The sequence below is a fragment of the Teleopsis dalmanni genome, chromosome X (genome assembly GCF_002237135.1).
Source record: "Teleopsis dalmanni isolate 2A chromosome X, ASM223713v2, whole genome shotgun sequence".
Classification (NCBI taxonomy): Eukaryota; Metazoa; Arthropoda; class Insecta; order Diptera; family Diopsidae; genus Teleopsis; species Teleopsis dalmanni.
In genome coordinates this window covers 9,736,204-9,750,079 of record NC_051848.1, presented here as the reverse complement: position 1 = coordinate 9,750,079, position 13,876 = coordinate 9,736,204, and the positions used below count along the sequence as shown (strand labels likewise).

Genomic DNA, 13,876 nt, shown 5'->3' with positions numbered 1-13,876 from the left:
GAAACAGCTTAAGTTATGGTTGTCGTCTGCGATAACAATAAATACCAAATGATTAATATTAAGGTTGCTCGAACAGAAGAACATTGAAACCGTCTTGCCGACGGAGTTGCGTGCCAAGCACAGAAAACCTGACCAAGTCGCGTGGTCGTGCAGTTATTTTTATAGTAATTTTTTATTTTCGTTTATCATTCTCTAATACACTGGTTAATTTATCTATGGTTTTTTATTTTAAAAATAATATAATAATTAAAAATAATTGAATGACTATAGTATGTTTGGTTCCAAATGTTTAAGATTGCTGTTGTTATCTAACCTAATAACAAATGGAAATGCTGCCTGATTGCTACTTTGGGTCAATCACAAGGCTTTTGATAAATGACAGGTAGCTCCCAACTTAAGAGACCCTACATTATATATGGTTATCTTTTGGTAGATCCTTTTTTAATATAGTGCCACTTATACAGGTGATGACTAAAAAGTTTAGCTAAATTAGAAAACGTGGCAACGTTAAAAAAGTCACATTTGGTCCAGAGAAGATTTAAATATGATCCATTCGCTACCGATGCACCATTAGCATCAAAAATGTACGATCTGGTGCTGTTTTTAAATATGGAAAAATTGGAATGGTCCCGTGAATGGCATCCATAACAGTCTCATGAGTAACTATTTATTTAAAGTGTGTTTAATTAAAGATCTATAAAATCAACTGTTTGATGACTTTATTGTCCATTTAAAAAAAAAAACGGTATTAAAAAACGGATTAATAGACAATTTAAAAAGTGCTGTCTAATCGCTAAAGAACTCAAGCAAGAAAAACAAAAATAATTTTCTGAAATCCACTAAATCAGTTTGAAAACAAGAAACATATGGACCGCAAAATAAAAAAACAAAGCAACAATTTAATCCGGATCAGCAGTTAGTGAAGTCTTATGGCAGTGTCATACGAGTAGTCTATAAGCCAAATCTCCTAAAAATTTTTCAGTCTCGAAGACTAATTGTAGTTATATCTTTTATATAACACTAAATAACCTTTTCTATACGAAAAGAACTACCATCATATAGTTCTCAGAGTTTGAATATCTTTTTATTATAATAACCATTCGGAAAGATCGGAAATCGGAAAGAAATATAATCTGTAAGTTCTCTTCGAGTCTGGAAACAAAAATTCAATCAAAAATTATTGAAGTAAAAATCGTTGAATAGTAATTATTTTTAATGGATTTCAAGATATCTTAAACCAACTGGTACTAAATAAATTAAAAGAACTGAATCCACAGAAAAAATAGATATGTTATAATGCAAATTCTATATATGAGTATAGAAATTAGCTCATAAAATAGCTAATTTGAAATTATTCTCATTTTCAAGTAAAAACAAAAGTATTATTGTGATTTTAATTCAAAGTACAACCGGTGCATTATAATTATACTTCTATATCAAAAATAATATCTTGTTGATATTAATTTTAACAATTATATTAATGTTTTGGATGAAATTCCAAATATGAAGAAGTTCTGGAAAAGCGATTTGTTTATTCAAATCACAATATATTAATGTGATTAGTTAAAAAGAATTATTTATTAATTAAAAATCGAACTCTGCAAGAGACTAGCATTTTGATTATTATAGTCTATATATAAAGTCCATAGATTAGAGAATTTATTGAAAATCATGTCGTCTTACTCTTTCTTGGTGTTTTGTGAAACATTTATAGTCATAAAAAAGACTTTCCAGTAAATTATATGTGAACAGACTTCTTAAAGAAGACAGCCAATTTCTAGAGTATGTACATGGTACTTGATCTTTTTACCGAACCTTATAATTTCTTAGAATTTGATTTCCTGTTTTGAGGTACATATAATTGTAATTGTAAGATAGACCAATTCTCAGTCAGCAATTTTGTTTGTTTTTATGAAAGACTACCTCTCTTAAAATAGTCCATACTTAACACGCAAAAGGATACATAATATAACTTTCCTAACTTTTTGAAACACATGCAAATATGAGTAGGTAAAGGGTTTTATTATTTCCAATATTAATTCTTTTCATAATTTTTTTTATTTTAGTAATAGATGAAATATTAGGATATAATAAAATGTAATTGGTCATCTTGATAAACAGGAAGATTATCCTTGATTAAACTAATTATGCTTTCCGACTCTTCGTAAACCAATCAATTTTGAAAGACGAAACCAGTAAATCGATGACCGATAACTGATCAAGAATTAGAGATTTCAAATTTCTTTATATCTAGGTAGGGTTGAATAGTACATGAAATTACATTTGTGGATGCTTACCTGAGTCTAATCAAATGAAATACATTGGCAGTGCTGCTCTAGAAGTTCAAATATATTAACTAGTAATAATTAGTAATTATAATCAATATGATAATAACATTAATTCGATCACTTCTTTGTAGGTGATAATCGATCAGAAGCTATTTCATAAAATCATTAAACAATCAAATCTAGGAAAAGCTACGACCGAAAGTGACAGGCCTACCTATATATATTCTCTTTAATCAGAAATGTAAAAACTGCAATGCAAAAGAAATAACAGCAACTGAAGATTTCCTTTGAAAATCTCGAGACCCGGTAAGATTAAGACATTGTATTGTGGCAGTCTACTAACTAATAATAAATATCTTAGTGGACAGTTTGAATATAGATTATACAAAAATAGTAAAATGTGTACTTTAGTTTCAGTTTTTTTTACTTAGAATCGTATAGCCAGACGTGTGGTAAGGAACAAGGCCTATAAGATACTTGTACAAAATAGAGTGCTCAAAAAAAACCAATCAAAGCCGATAAATAAATTAAAATAAAAAAAAATTAAATAAATAAGTAGGTTAGGTTAGGTTATAGCGGCGATGTGATGTGGATCCACTTGGGCCTACTAACCTATTATGTGACCGTATAGTGGAAAACCTTAGGGCTTAACCTGATTAAGAGGATTGTAAAGTACTCTTGAATTCTACAGATTTAGAGGTTGAAAGTTGAATGTGCCACTACGGAAAACACAAAACCTCAACTTCTTATCACTTTTAAATAATTTCGGCTTCTTAAAGAAGGATTGAGTTTTGGACTTCTAGTATATCAAACCTGGCTTCCTTGTGTACGTAAGCATACGCTGAAAGTCCATATCTCTAGTAAATACTTTCGATTACTTGAAGAGGGGATTAATATTGATACTCACAGTTTTTTAAACCTGCACGATTGAGTGTTGTGAATATTTTCTTGTTGTTCTGTCTTCTAATGCTCTAATATATAGCAGTAAATGTAATATTTCTGTTTATTTCTCTTCTTTAAACCGAAGGCAGTCGAATATAATGCTTCTTGATGTTTACCATTTTCAATTGAAAACCAATCTGTTCTTAAGAACAGAAGCAGTTAAGAATTTTTACTAGCATTGATCAAAAAAAAAAAATGTGAAAGAATAAAGAAAAGTAGATTCAATAACACAAAAATGGATAGTCTACCAGTCTAGCATACCTAAGGAGGACATCTTCAGACATATAAAATAGAATATTTATTTGAATTGTTGTTTAGAATCGCTATCAGATAATAAGTCGGGATTTGTATCGAATAAGTTAGGAATATGTAATATGCAGAAAAGTAAACAGGTTTGATTGGATGCTCACTACTTGCCTTTCGCCATTGGACCTGCGACTGCATTAGCATAACCACAATTGTCGTCTTTTAACCGATTTAATATGCGTACGGTCGCATATTGGCAAATAAATGTAAGTCATGTGGTCGCTCTTGTTTTGCCAGTCATACGGAAAAATGACGTTTTGATTAAGTGGTACAAACACGCCCCATGCAACTGCACGCACTTCAGATTTTTGCCTCGACTTCAAATTAAAAGCTACGTACTTAAAAGAAAAAAAATAAATATACACGACGTTAATTCGAAGGCAAACAAGTGAGCAATCCACTCTTCAGCGTTTCATCGTCCGCATCCTATTAACAATCGTTTAAAATCTTTTTGTTATTGATTGAACTCAGGGATCCGTAATGTGTTGCGTAAAACTCAATATGTTTGGGAAGATTCAATTAAAACAAATCTTTTCGAGAGGACGCGTTATGAGATGCGAGAGAGATTGGGAACTTCGGTTTGGCAATTAGCTTCGTTTGATTGTACTTTTGAGTATAAGTAAAGAAGGAAAGGCCGTATTCACTTTAATATTCGCTTTGCTGTAATTAATTGCTATTAGTTTCTCGTTAGAATCTGTTAAATGTTGCGATAAAAAATCGAATTCGCTGCGGTCTGGAATTCACATAGAAATGAAACTACCGCATAGTTTGTGGTATGCGTTTGTATGTGGACGTGCCAAACTCATTTTCCGCCAACTTAGATATGCACCGTGAAGGTGCACGTTGTTAACGACGAGATAGATGTGCTAGACGAGCAAAGTAGAACGGAGGAGCTGCAGGAGAAAATTTGTTTAAATAATTGAAGCGTGAGTGTTTCGAAGTGCGTCCTCAATTTGCTTACATTCGCTCCCGTCTTCGGTTTTAGTGGCCGTAATTAAACTGTAACGCATCGGGCACAAAGTCGCTTTTGTCGCGCCACCGGCCCTATCACCAGCACTGATAGGACTGGCTGTGCAGTAATGGTAAGGACTGGCAAGGAAAAAGTATGTATGCGTGCATACAAACATACCATGTATGCAAGCGGGTAAATTTAATTGTGTTAATGAAAATATCAGGATTAAAACGTAACAGCAACATAATATTAGATGCGTGTACGCATGAGATAATCTCTCAATTGCAGTGCAGTCTTTTAAGTTGAGACTGAAGCTGAAGAAAATGATGAAATGATGTGTGTGACATGTACGAGTGTGTTGGCAGCATACACACACTTCGGTGACAATATACGTATTTCATATATCATAATTGAGTTGAACACAATATTTTGCAAAGCGACAGTTTTGATCACAAATCCTTAGCGCTTGATTTAAGGATGATCCTTCGAAAAACACATATGATAACAATAAAGATAAGTCGGCAAAAGAAGGGATCAACTATCAACGATCAACTTTGCTGCAAACATAATTCATAACTTACCAGCAAACACCGTAACAATGATATTTTTTCCCAGTGAATATTTCTGCAACTTCCACTTCCATATACCATTGTCATTGCATTCGGAGATAACATTTCTTCTATGGCTACCTAACTCCATATGTTAAGGCCGTTGCATGTTGATGAGTGCGTATGTTTGTTTCTATGTATGTATGTTTGTATGGAAGTACGTGTGCGGCACTGATAATGTTCATCTGCACAAGGCGCGATAATTTGATTGGATTGTTATAGGGATGGAGGGTTCGTGCTGATAAAATAAAGACCCTAATTGGAATTATAAGTGTTCAAAATTTAATCCTCATTTAAGGGACACTTTGTGGATTTTCGCTTGTTTGCTACCATTTGTGCAAGAAATTAGCTTTGGTTTATCCAAACGCAATATTGAATTTTTTCGGATGGGATTAACTTAAACTGCAAATAGACATTAAAAGGCAGACAAACCGTCGGAAAGACAAACGGATAGACAGACTGACTTGTAGACAGGCAGACGATCGTTTGGTAGTACTTACAATGAGTACGAGATGAGACTACATTACTTATTGCCTGTTACGCTTTGCTCTAGAGTGGCAATTTTCGGTTTGATTGACAATTGGAAACTGACAATTGCGAACCCAGAACTGTCAATTGTGGATTGAGACTTGAGAATTAAAGGTGACAATTGATGTGTATATTGCCTGGCGCTATTTATAATTAAATATTTTTCCAATCACTAATTTTTGTGTTGATTTCGCACCATTTTTCACCAAAAAATATCAATTTGTGCAAATACTCCGATAGGATTAAATATCATGTTCAGATGTATGTAGGTACGTATTTATGTCTACACACAAATAGGACTAGATATGTGTGTCCCTATGCGTATGAGATTTATATAATACGAATGGAAGTATTGATATTTAATTGTAAGGAGAATACAGAAATATGATATAGTTTTGCACATTGCTGCAGATGTCAAAGGATTAAACTGGAACACGTTAAAATTCGTTCATAGTAAGAGAAATAGTAATGTATGAATCGTGGGAAAAGGGAGGCACGACATATCGGGCGAAATCACAAATTTATTTTGTGGAATTACCCTTTTTTACAATTGAATTTTTTTTCTTGCGATTTGCATACATAATTACCGTGGACTTCTGGAGATTTTAAAATTTACGTTTAAGAAACACTGACAAATAAACACTGACATATAACACCGAAAAGTCCAAGTGGAGTCTTATCGTATAGTCCAGATTGGAGATAATAATCTAATAGACAATGCGAAAATTAGTTTTCAAAGAACCAGGAATATAGACTAAACACTAACAAATAGTATCGAATCCGATGATGTTGTTGTCTAGGATATTATGGTGTTCAACAGATATTATTTTGTTAAATCTCAACTTGAAGAAAAAAAAATATGGCTTCTAAGTAAATTTTAATAATGATAAAAGTTAAAAACTAGATAATTATGACATAATGTAAAGCCAAAATATCAGATCAAAGAATAAAAAATTATAAATATTTTAATATTAGTAGGTGACGACATCTAACACTAGCTGAACATAAAAGTAAGTATATGATGGGCGTCAGAAAGTCTATATGCATATAGCAAAATTACAATTTATCCTAAACGAGGATTCTCCTAATAAGTCAATATTCACTATACTCTAATGTTAAGAAAATAGATATTATGATCAACTGGAATTGCAAGGAATTGTATTAATGAAAATCTACTAAAGACATACCTATTGTAAAAATATTCAAGTAGAGTCAGATGCAGATATATCAATAAAAGAATCTATGAGCTAACGAGTCTGATTTCAAGAAGTCTTACAGCAGGTTGACATCTGATACGCATCTGATAGAAAACATTAACTCATCAGACAAAAGAGGAAGTTCTACCTACTGCCACTATCAGAAATTAATCAGGTGACTATACATAATGTCTTATTCATTAAAATCAGAAAGAAATTATAAAGAGACATTTTTGGTAGAGATATCCAAGTGCAAAATCAAGTTTTTTTTTTGGATGGGATTAACTTAAATTGCAAGTAGATATTAAAAGGCAGACATACCATCGGAGAGATAAACCGATAGATAGACTGATTTAATAATGATTGCGTGGTACTAATAGCAATGCGTATTAGAGGAGTTTATATTACCTATTGTCTGCTGCACTTTGCTCTAGAGTGGAATTTTCAATAGAGTATTATTTGACTGTATAGTTAAGAATTTTTCATTAAAACTTGCAGATAGGAAAAAATATTGATATATTGGTCTTTTATTCCAATATCTTTCAATTGAACTTAAGGTATTTGTTAGACAATGTCTTTATTTGTAGAATTGGTTGAAGGCATTTCAATTAAATGACAGCTTTGGAATGTTTGAAATGGATTGCAGAATAATGGCATCATTATCCATATTATTTGTTGTTAAAGCCTTTTTGCGTTCATGTTAAATGTTTAGAATGAGGATGAAAGACAAACTTACTATTCTTTAATATAATAGTAAGACCATGGTGCTTAGATAATTGACTGAATATAAATTTATCAGTTTGTCATTGAAACCAACAGAGTCACTTTTTTGACTCGAAATATTGTATAACAGTATTAGTACATAGATATTATTTAAAAATAATATTTTGTTACTTAATCTCAGTATCTCTGATCTAAAAATTCCAGTTCTACAAAAATAAGTTGACACAAAATGTCTTCAATTAAGTAGACGTATAAATAATTAACGTAATAAATATTGTCATGACTTACCTCGTACGCAAAATTACGATCCAAGGGCTCGGTGCAAAACTTGATAGGAAAAGGCCCATACCGTGTGCCCTTCTGTAAAAGAACTCTTGCAAAAACTCCACTTTCTTGTACGTCTAAATCACAGATAGATTCTCTAGCGCGGGATATCTCAGAGAGGAAGCGCTCTGCATGCATTCTTCTGCTGTTTAGCAGCTGGTGTATCTGAGAGTACTGGTGTGATTGCAGGTTAATTGCTGCAGCCGCCGTTGCTGCAGTTGGTGGTGGTGAAGAGACATTGTATGGCGACCGTTGCGGTGATTTCTCGCAGGTTTGACTATCGGATAAATTTTGCATATCAAGAATATTATAGCAGTTCGGAGGATATTGCTGTTGTTGATGTTCTTGCTGTTGGTGATGCTTTTGTTGATATCTGCTGCAGTTTAATATTTGCAAATGTGGTACTGGCGGAACTAAATGCGGAACCGTTTGAACGTATTTTCCAACGTCGAGACGTTCTATACCATGTTCGTACTCCTCGCTGCTATTACCTAAAACAATGTTTAAATTCAATTAACATTAACTATTCTAACAGTCCATAGCACACTATAGCAAACTACTGTTGCAATCAAAACAATCGCAACTTGGAAACACACATATCAGTACGAATATCTACAATGCTTTCATTCCGAACCTAGTACATGTGTAGGTAGGTAGGCATGTACATATGCACACATCACTCTGCGATCAGTTAGATAATAAAAAGTAAGCAAATAAACCTTTACTGCCTCGTTATCTGCAACGACTTCGAATGCCACAGTTGTGTCGATAAATAAATAAATAAGTTCACAAAATATGAAATTAACAACTCGTAACGAATGTTTACAAATTGCTTTGTTAAGCAAAACTACCAATGATCATCAATACAATGTAGTAGTGAGGAGGACGTATATGAGTAGTATGACTTTTGAATTTCGTATCACCGTGTCAGCGAAATTTGTGGTCGCCTCACACTAGATACGAGATATATGTGTATATCTATCGTTTATTCTTACGCAGTGGAATTATTAGTACATCAGTTGTGGTCAGCAGAATATTTTCTCTTGAGTTTAATATATGTTTTTTAATTCAATTTGATAATTTTTTTTATAAATTTAACTAAAACTGTTAAATACAGTTCTTGCAACAAGTACCCATTGCCCGCTCTCGAGTGTGTACGGTGAAACTAATATACTACATCCATGGAAGGTCTTCTCCTTGATATTTCGTAATTATACTATTTAGTAGTGAAAAATCTATCTAAAAAGTTTAACGATATTGAATTGGTTCAACAGTGATTGTTGGAGTTTAACTGTTTAAGGAGAAAAATTTCTTAAAATAAAAATATTTGAATTAAAATCATTGATGAGCAGACTACTTATGTCAGTCGTGATTTCTAAAGTGAGTAGGGTGATGTCAATTTAATGGGATGCATGTAGAAATTCTCTGTCGATATATAACAATTATTATTATACTAATTAAACTTAATAAATTAATATAATTAATAATTTAATTAATAAATTAATTATATCAATTATATTAAATTAATTATATCAATTATATTAAATTAATTATATCAATTATATTAAATTAATTATTAAAACTAATTACACAAATAATTAGGCTTTTTTTTTTGATGCTAAAATTTCTCTGGAAAGGTGAAAAGTCAAATCAAATTCTGAATTATATGCGCTAAGCCAATTGGTCTGATTTGAATCAGACAAAAAGTTGACTTGGTTTAAATTTATTTTCACTGACGTTACTACTTGAATTTAAGATATTCGAAATATTTTATATGCAGCAATTTCTACTAATTAACACACCTGAATTTTATATGAAATTAAATCAACCCGGTGGAAACTGGAGGGCATTAGCTTCAGGTTGTTTTCAACTTGGCTTGAAATACTACACATAATCTCTAAAGTCAGTAAGTTGTTAAAAACGAAATAACCATTAACAGTTCCAGATTAAAGACTGATTAGTAACCAGATTAAAGACACCTGGTTACTGCATTTACATAAGATTTTAAGGATAAATTATATATAGTATACACCAGCGTGAGTAATCAGTTTTATACTATATTAAGGAAAGCTAGTGGGAACTGGAAGTATTTTTTCCATAACAAATTGAACTTGAAATACAGGATAAGTTTTTTAAAATCATTAACATGCTTGGAATGAATATTTCTAGAAAATTTTTGAGTGAATAGGAGAAGAAGTATTATGTGTACTAACTATTTCGCAAAAATATACGCAAATTTCAGTGGAGAGAACTTCTTTCTTGATGTATTATGTGTACTTACTATTACCGAAAAATGTAGCTAAATTTTTATAAAGAGAAACCCTTTCTTGATTTGTAATATATTATATGTACTAATTATTACAAAAAATAGATCAAAACTTCAGTAGAGAGAGTCTTATATGTAGATAAGCGTTTCTGGTCGATGTATTAAAATATTTTGATTTTTAAATAATTGAACAAATTGAGTTCTGGATGATATTAAGCTAAGCCAGATGTCACGTTTCTTTTGTGATTTGTTTCCCTGATCTCTCCAACTTACAATGCATATATTCAGAAGATGTCACATAGTGTCAATTATTTTGATATGAAATTTGTTTGTTTAACTGAATTAAAAATGAAAACAAAAATGAATACATAATTTTACTCTATCTGTAGTGTATAAAAAGTGGGGGAGAGTTTGTGTCGTCTTTTTGATAGCACAGCTATCGTGGAATTCAGCAGGATGACAATAAATTATATATATCATGTAACTGTTAAACTCTCTACAAATGATTATCTGTTTGATTAATTTCCACTTTAATATAATTAAGTCAGAGCGGAAGACAGTTAAGTTAATAAATCTTATGAAACTCCTTATTCCTTTTGAATTGGCTAAAGGATTGTCTAAGTTTAAGTTTAATTTCTTTTTTTAAATAGTCATATTAATAATATGAATTATTATATCTTCTGATATACGTATATGACATCAAACGATATCCAATATGAAACAATATTTTATATAAAGTTATTATTATTTATTTCTTAGTATTAATTAAAAATACGATTTTTATAATTATTGTAAATTATACCAAGAAAATTATGCTGCGTCAAGATGCCGCTCTTCACATATTTTTCTAATATTTCCTAGATCACCATCTTTGATGCAATAATCGGTTTAATTATATATAGAAAATGATCATATAATCAAAAGAAGCAATATATGGTATTTGTCATTGTTTATAGTTATATCCAGCTTAATGAATCACAACAAGATTAAAAATCATTTTGCGTCACAATAGATTAACTTTGAGTTTCAATAGACTCAATTTTAGAAATAAAATCTAGTAACTAAGTTTAGAATAAAGACTAAAAAACACAATAGTTCTCATTGGTTGCGGCATGTCACAATAGTGTTTTTAGAAAAATAGATATCAAAAGTTAGTGATTTGTTATTGGATTTAAATAGAGTTTATTTAAAAAAAATTAAAAAACACTCATTATTATAGTAATAAATCCCAAAAAGCTTGTGCATTCCTTTTGAATTTCAATAGATGTTGTTTCAGAAAAAACTTAAAAGCACATTGGATATTATAGATTGCGATATACCATAGTTTTATTAAGTATTAAGTACCAAAGAGCTGGTCACTTCATTTCTGGTTTTAATAAAGTTTATTTTAGTGAAACTAAAAGGCATAATAGATCTCATATATCATGGTATTATTACCTCTTCAAGTACTTAATACCAAAAAGTAAGGAGTTTCCTTTAAATCTAAATATATTTTATTTTAGATAAACTATTAAGCACAATACATCTTATAGGAAGTGATATGACACTTTCTGTTTCAAAAATTAAAACAAAAAATCAACAAATTCCATTTGGGTTTCTACAGATTTTATTTTAGAATAACTAAAAATCACAATATATCTTATAGATCGCGGTAGAATATTATCTTTGTAAATAATAAACCTTAAACGGTAAGTGTGTTTCCTTTATGTCTCAATATATTTCATTTTAAAATTCAATAATCAAAACACACATAACTGTTATTTGCCACTATCTCTTAAAATAAAACAAAATCACAATAGATCTTATAAGTCGTAGTGTACAACTATTTCTTTAAATAATAATCACAAAAACGCTAGCCGGTTTCCTTACGGGTCGCAAGTCTAAATAAAATTTATTTAGAATTTATGGATTAGATTCTTAGAAAAACGAAGAATCTCAATGGATCTCATTGGTTACCGTATACCTTAATGTTTTTTTAATAATAATCACCAAAAGAATAGTAACTTCTTTGCGGATTTTATTAGACATTTTTAGAAAAACTTGAAATTGCAGGTTAGAGAATTATGTTATGAAACTTCTCACTTTGATTTTCTTATGCAACGTCAACAGGACGTGTAATAAACTGTAGTGAAGCACAATAAATAAATAATAATTTATAACTGTAATATGATCACTACTAGAAATTTCCTAAACTCCCGGATTTTTGTGCCAGGTTTTTGAAATCTAACTTTGTTGTTGGCAGTTTGCACATTTAATTTTAGGTATATATCTATCTCCTTGTCTGATAGTTATGATAGTTATTCGTTAGCACATAACAGCCATACATTGTATATTATATTGACAGAAACGATAGGTTTTAATGGAGCAGAAACATTGCGACCTTCATAGACTTTAAATGTCAACTGAAAGTTTGAATATCATTTATCGAGAAGTTTATAATTAACGATGTGGTCGAAAGTGGTTTGAAAGACAAGAAGGAATAATTGTTTGAAGGAATTAGTTTTAAAGGATAGTGTTTTTTTTTTGATATCATACCTGATACACCATACCGATCGAAAATCATATTATTGCCTTGAAAATTGTTTTAAGCACTTGATAGGTGAAGTTCTTCGCTTAGCGTTTATTAATTGAACTTTTGAACTTCTGCACTCCAACACTTCGACACCTCGACACTCCAAAACTACGACACTCCGACACTCGGACACTCGGACACTCCTACACTTGAATAATCTTTAATAAAGCAATAATTTCTTTGAATCTCAATTGAATTGAATCACTTTTGAACAAGGCATATATGCACTATAATACTATCCGATTTGTATCATTAGAATATTTTTGCAATTTATCTGCAACACAACACAAACTTTGACTGCTTTTTAATAATTAATATCTTCAGATAATAGGCATTTGAAGAATATGTATCTTTATGTTCGAACGTTAGAGACAAGATGCAAAACTGAGTTTGTCACAGAACAGAGTTCGTCAAAGGAGAAGTCCGATTTCATATTTGCCGCCGTGAAATCAGAAGACCGCAACTTGTTCACGATGTGCACGCAGATTTGAATAATTTCATGTTTGGTTATGTTTGGTTTTCACATTTGCTTTGTGTACGATTTTTCTATTTGCATATTTACTTTTGTCGCTGTGGCAAGTGTGAATGGAAGTAATGAGCAGAACAAAACGTAAATGAGACCGATACGGACACCGATACCGATACTGACGACACGGACGCCGATGCAGAGCCCGAATTGCGGCGCGACTGTTAGTTCGACGAGTACGAATTCGAGTGGTAGCACGAGAATGAGCTGTGAGCTATGAGCTGTGAGCTGTGCAGTGCTGTGCTGTGCTGTGCTGTTCTGTGCTGTTCTGTGCTGTAAGCTCTGCTGCTGTCTGTCTGTCGGTTGTCTTCGCAAGACTGAACTGAAGGGATTCTTCGCAGTGTGGTGAAATGAGCGGTAGAGATATGTTAACGATGACGTTAGTTGATAGAGTGATGAGGCGATGAGGCAATTGTAAGCAGCGGGGATATTTTGATTTCAAATGTCGGATGCGAATGCACCACACAACGTACGAATGAATGAATGAATGAATGAGTGAACAAGTCGCCACGTCGTCAATGGTTGGTGGTAGCATCAGCGTATCTGTATCTCACTATCTGCATCTCGTATTCGCAAATAACAACAAGGGATGAAAATAGACTATGCGTCCACGAATAATCCTTACAGCAGCACAACAAATACACT

At 31.8% G+C, this 13,876-nt stretch overlaps 1 protein-coding gene across 1 annotated transcript in view; it reads right to left on the bottom strand.

Annotated features, from left to right (window-relative positions):
- The window catches only part of LOC119687794 (transcription factor hamlet), a 33,551-nt gene extending 20,004 nt beyond the window's left edge, over window positions 1-13,547 (bottom strand). Inside the window, exons 1-2 of the mRNA XM_038102280.1 lie at window positions 12,669-13,547; window positions 7,832-8,358 (exon numbers count right to left, since the gene is read on the bottom strand). Coding sequence (XP_037958208.1) covers window positions 7,832-8,358; window positions 12,669-12,696 — 555 coding nt within the window. The 5' untranslated portion in view covers window positions 12,697-13,547. The remainder of the gene's footprint in view (window positions 1-7,831; window positions 8,359-12,668) is intronic.
- Between the last annotated feature and the right edge of the window lie 329 nt (window positions 13,548-13,876).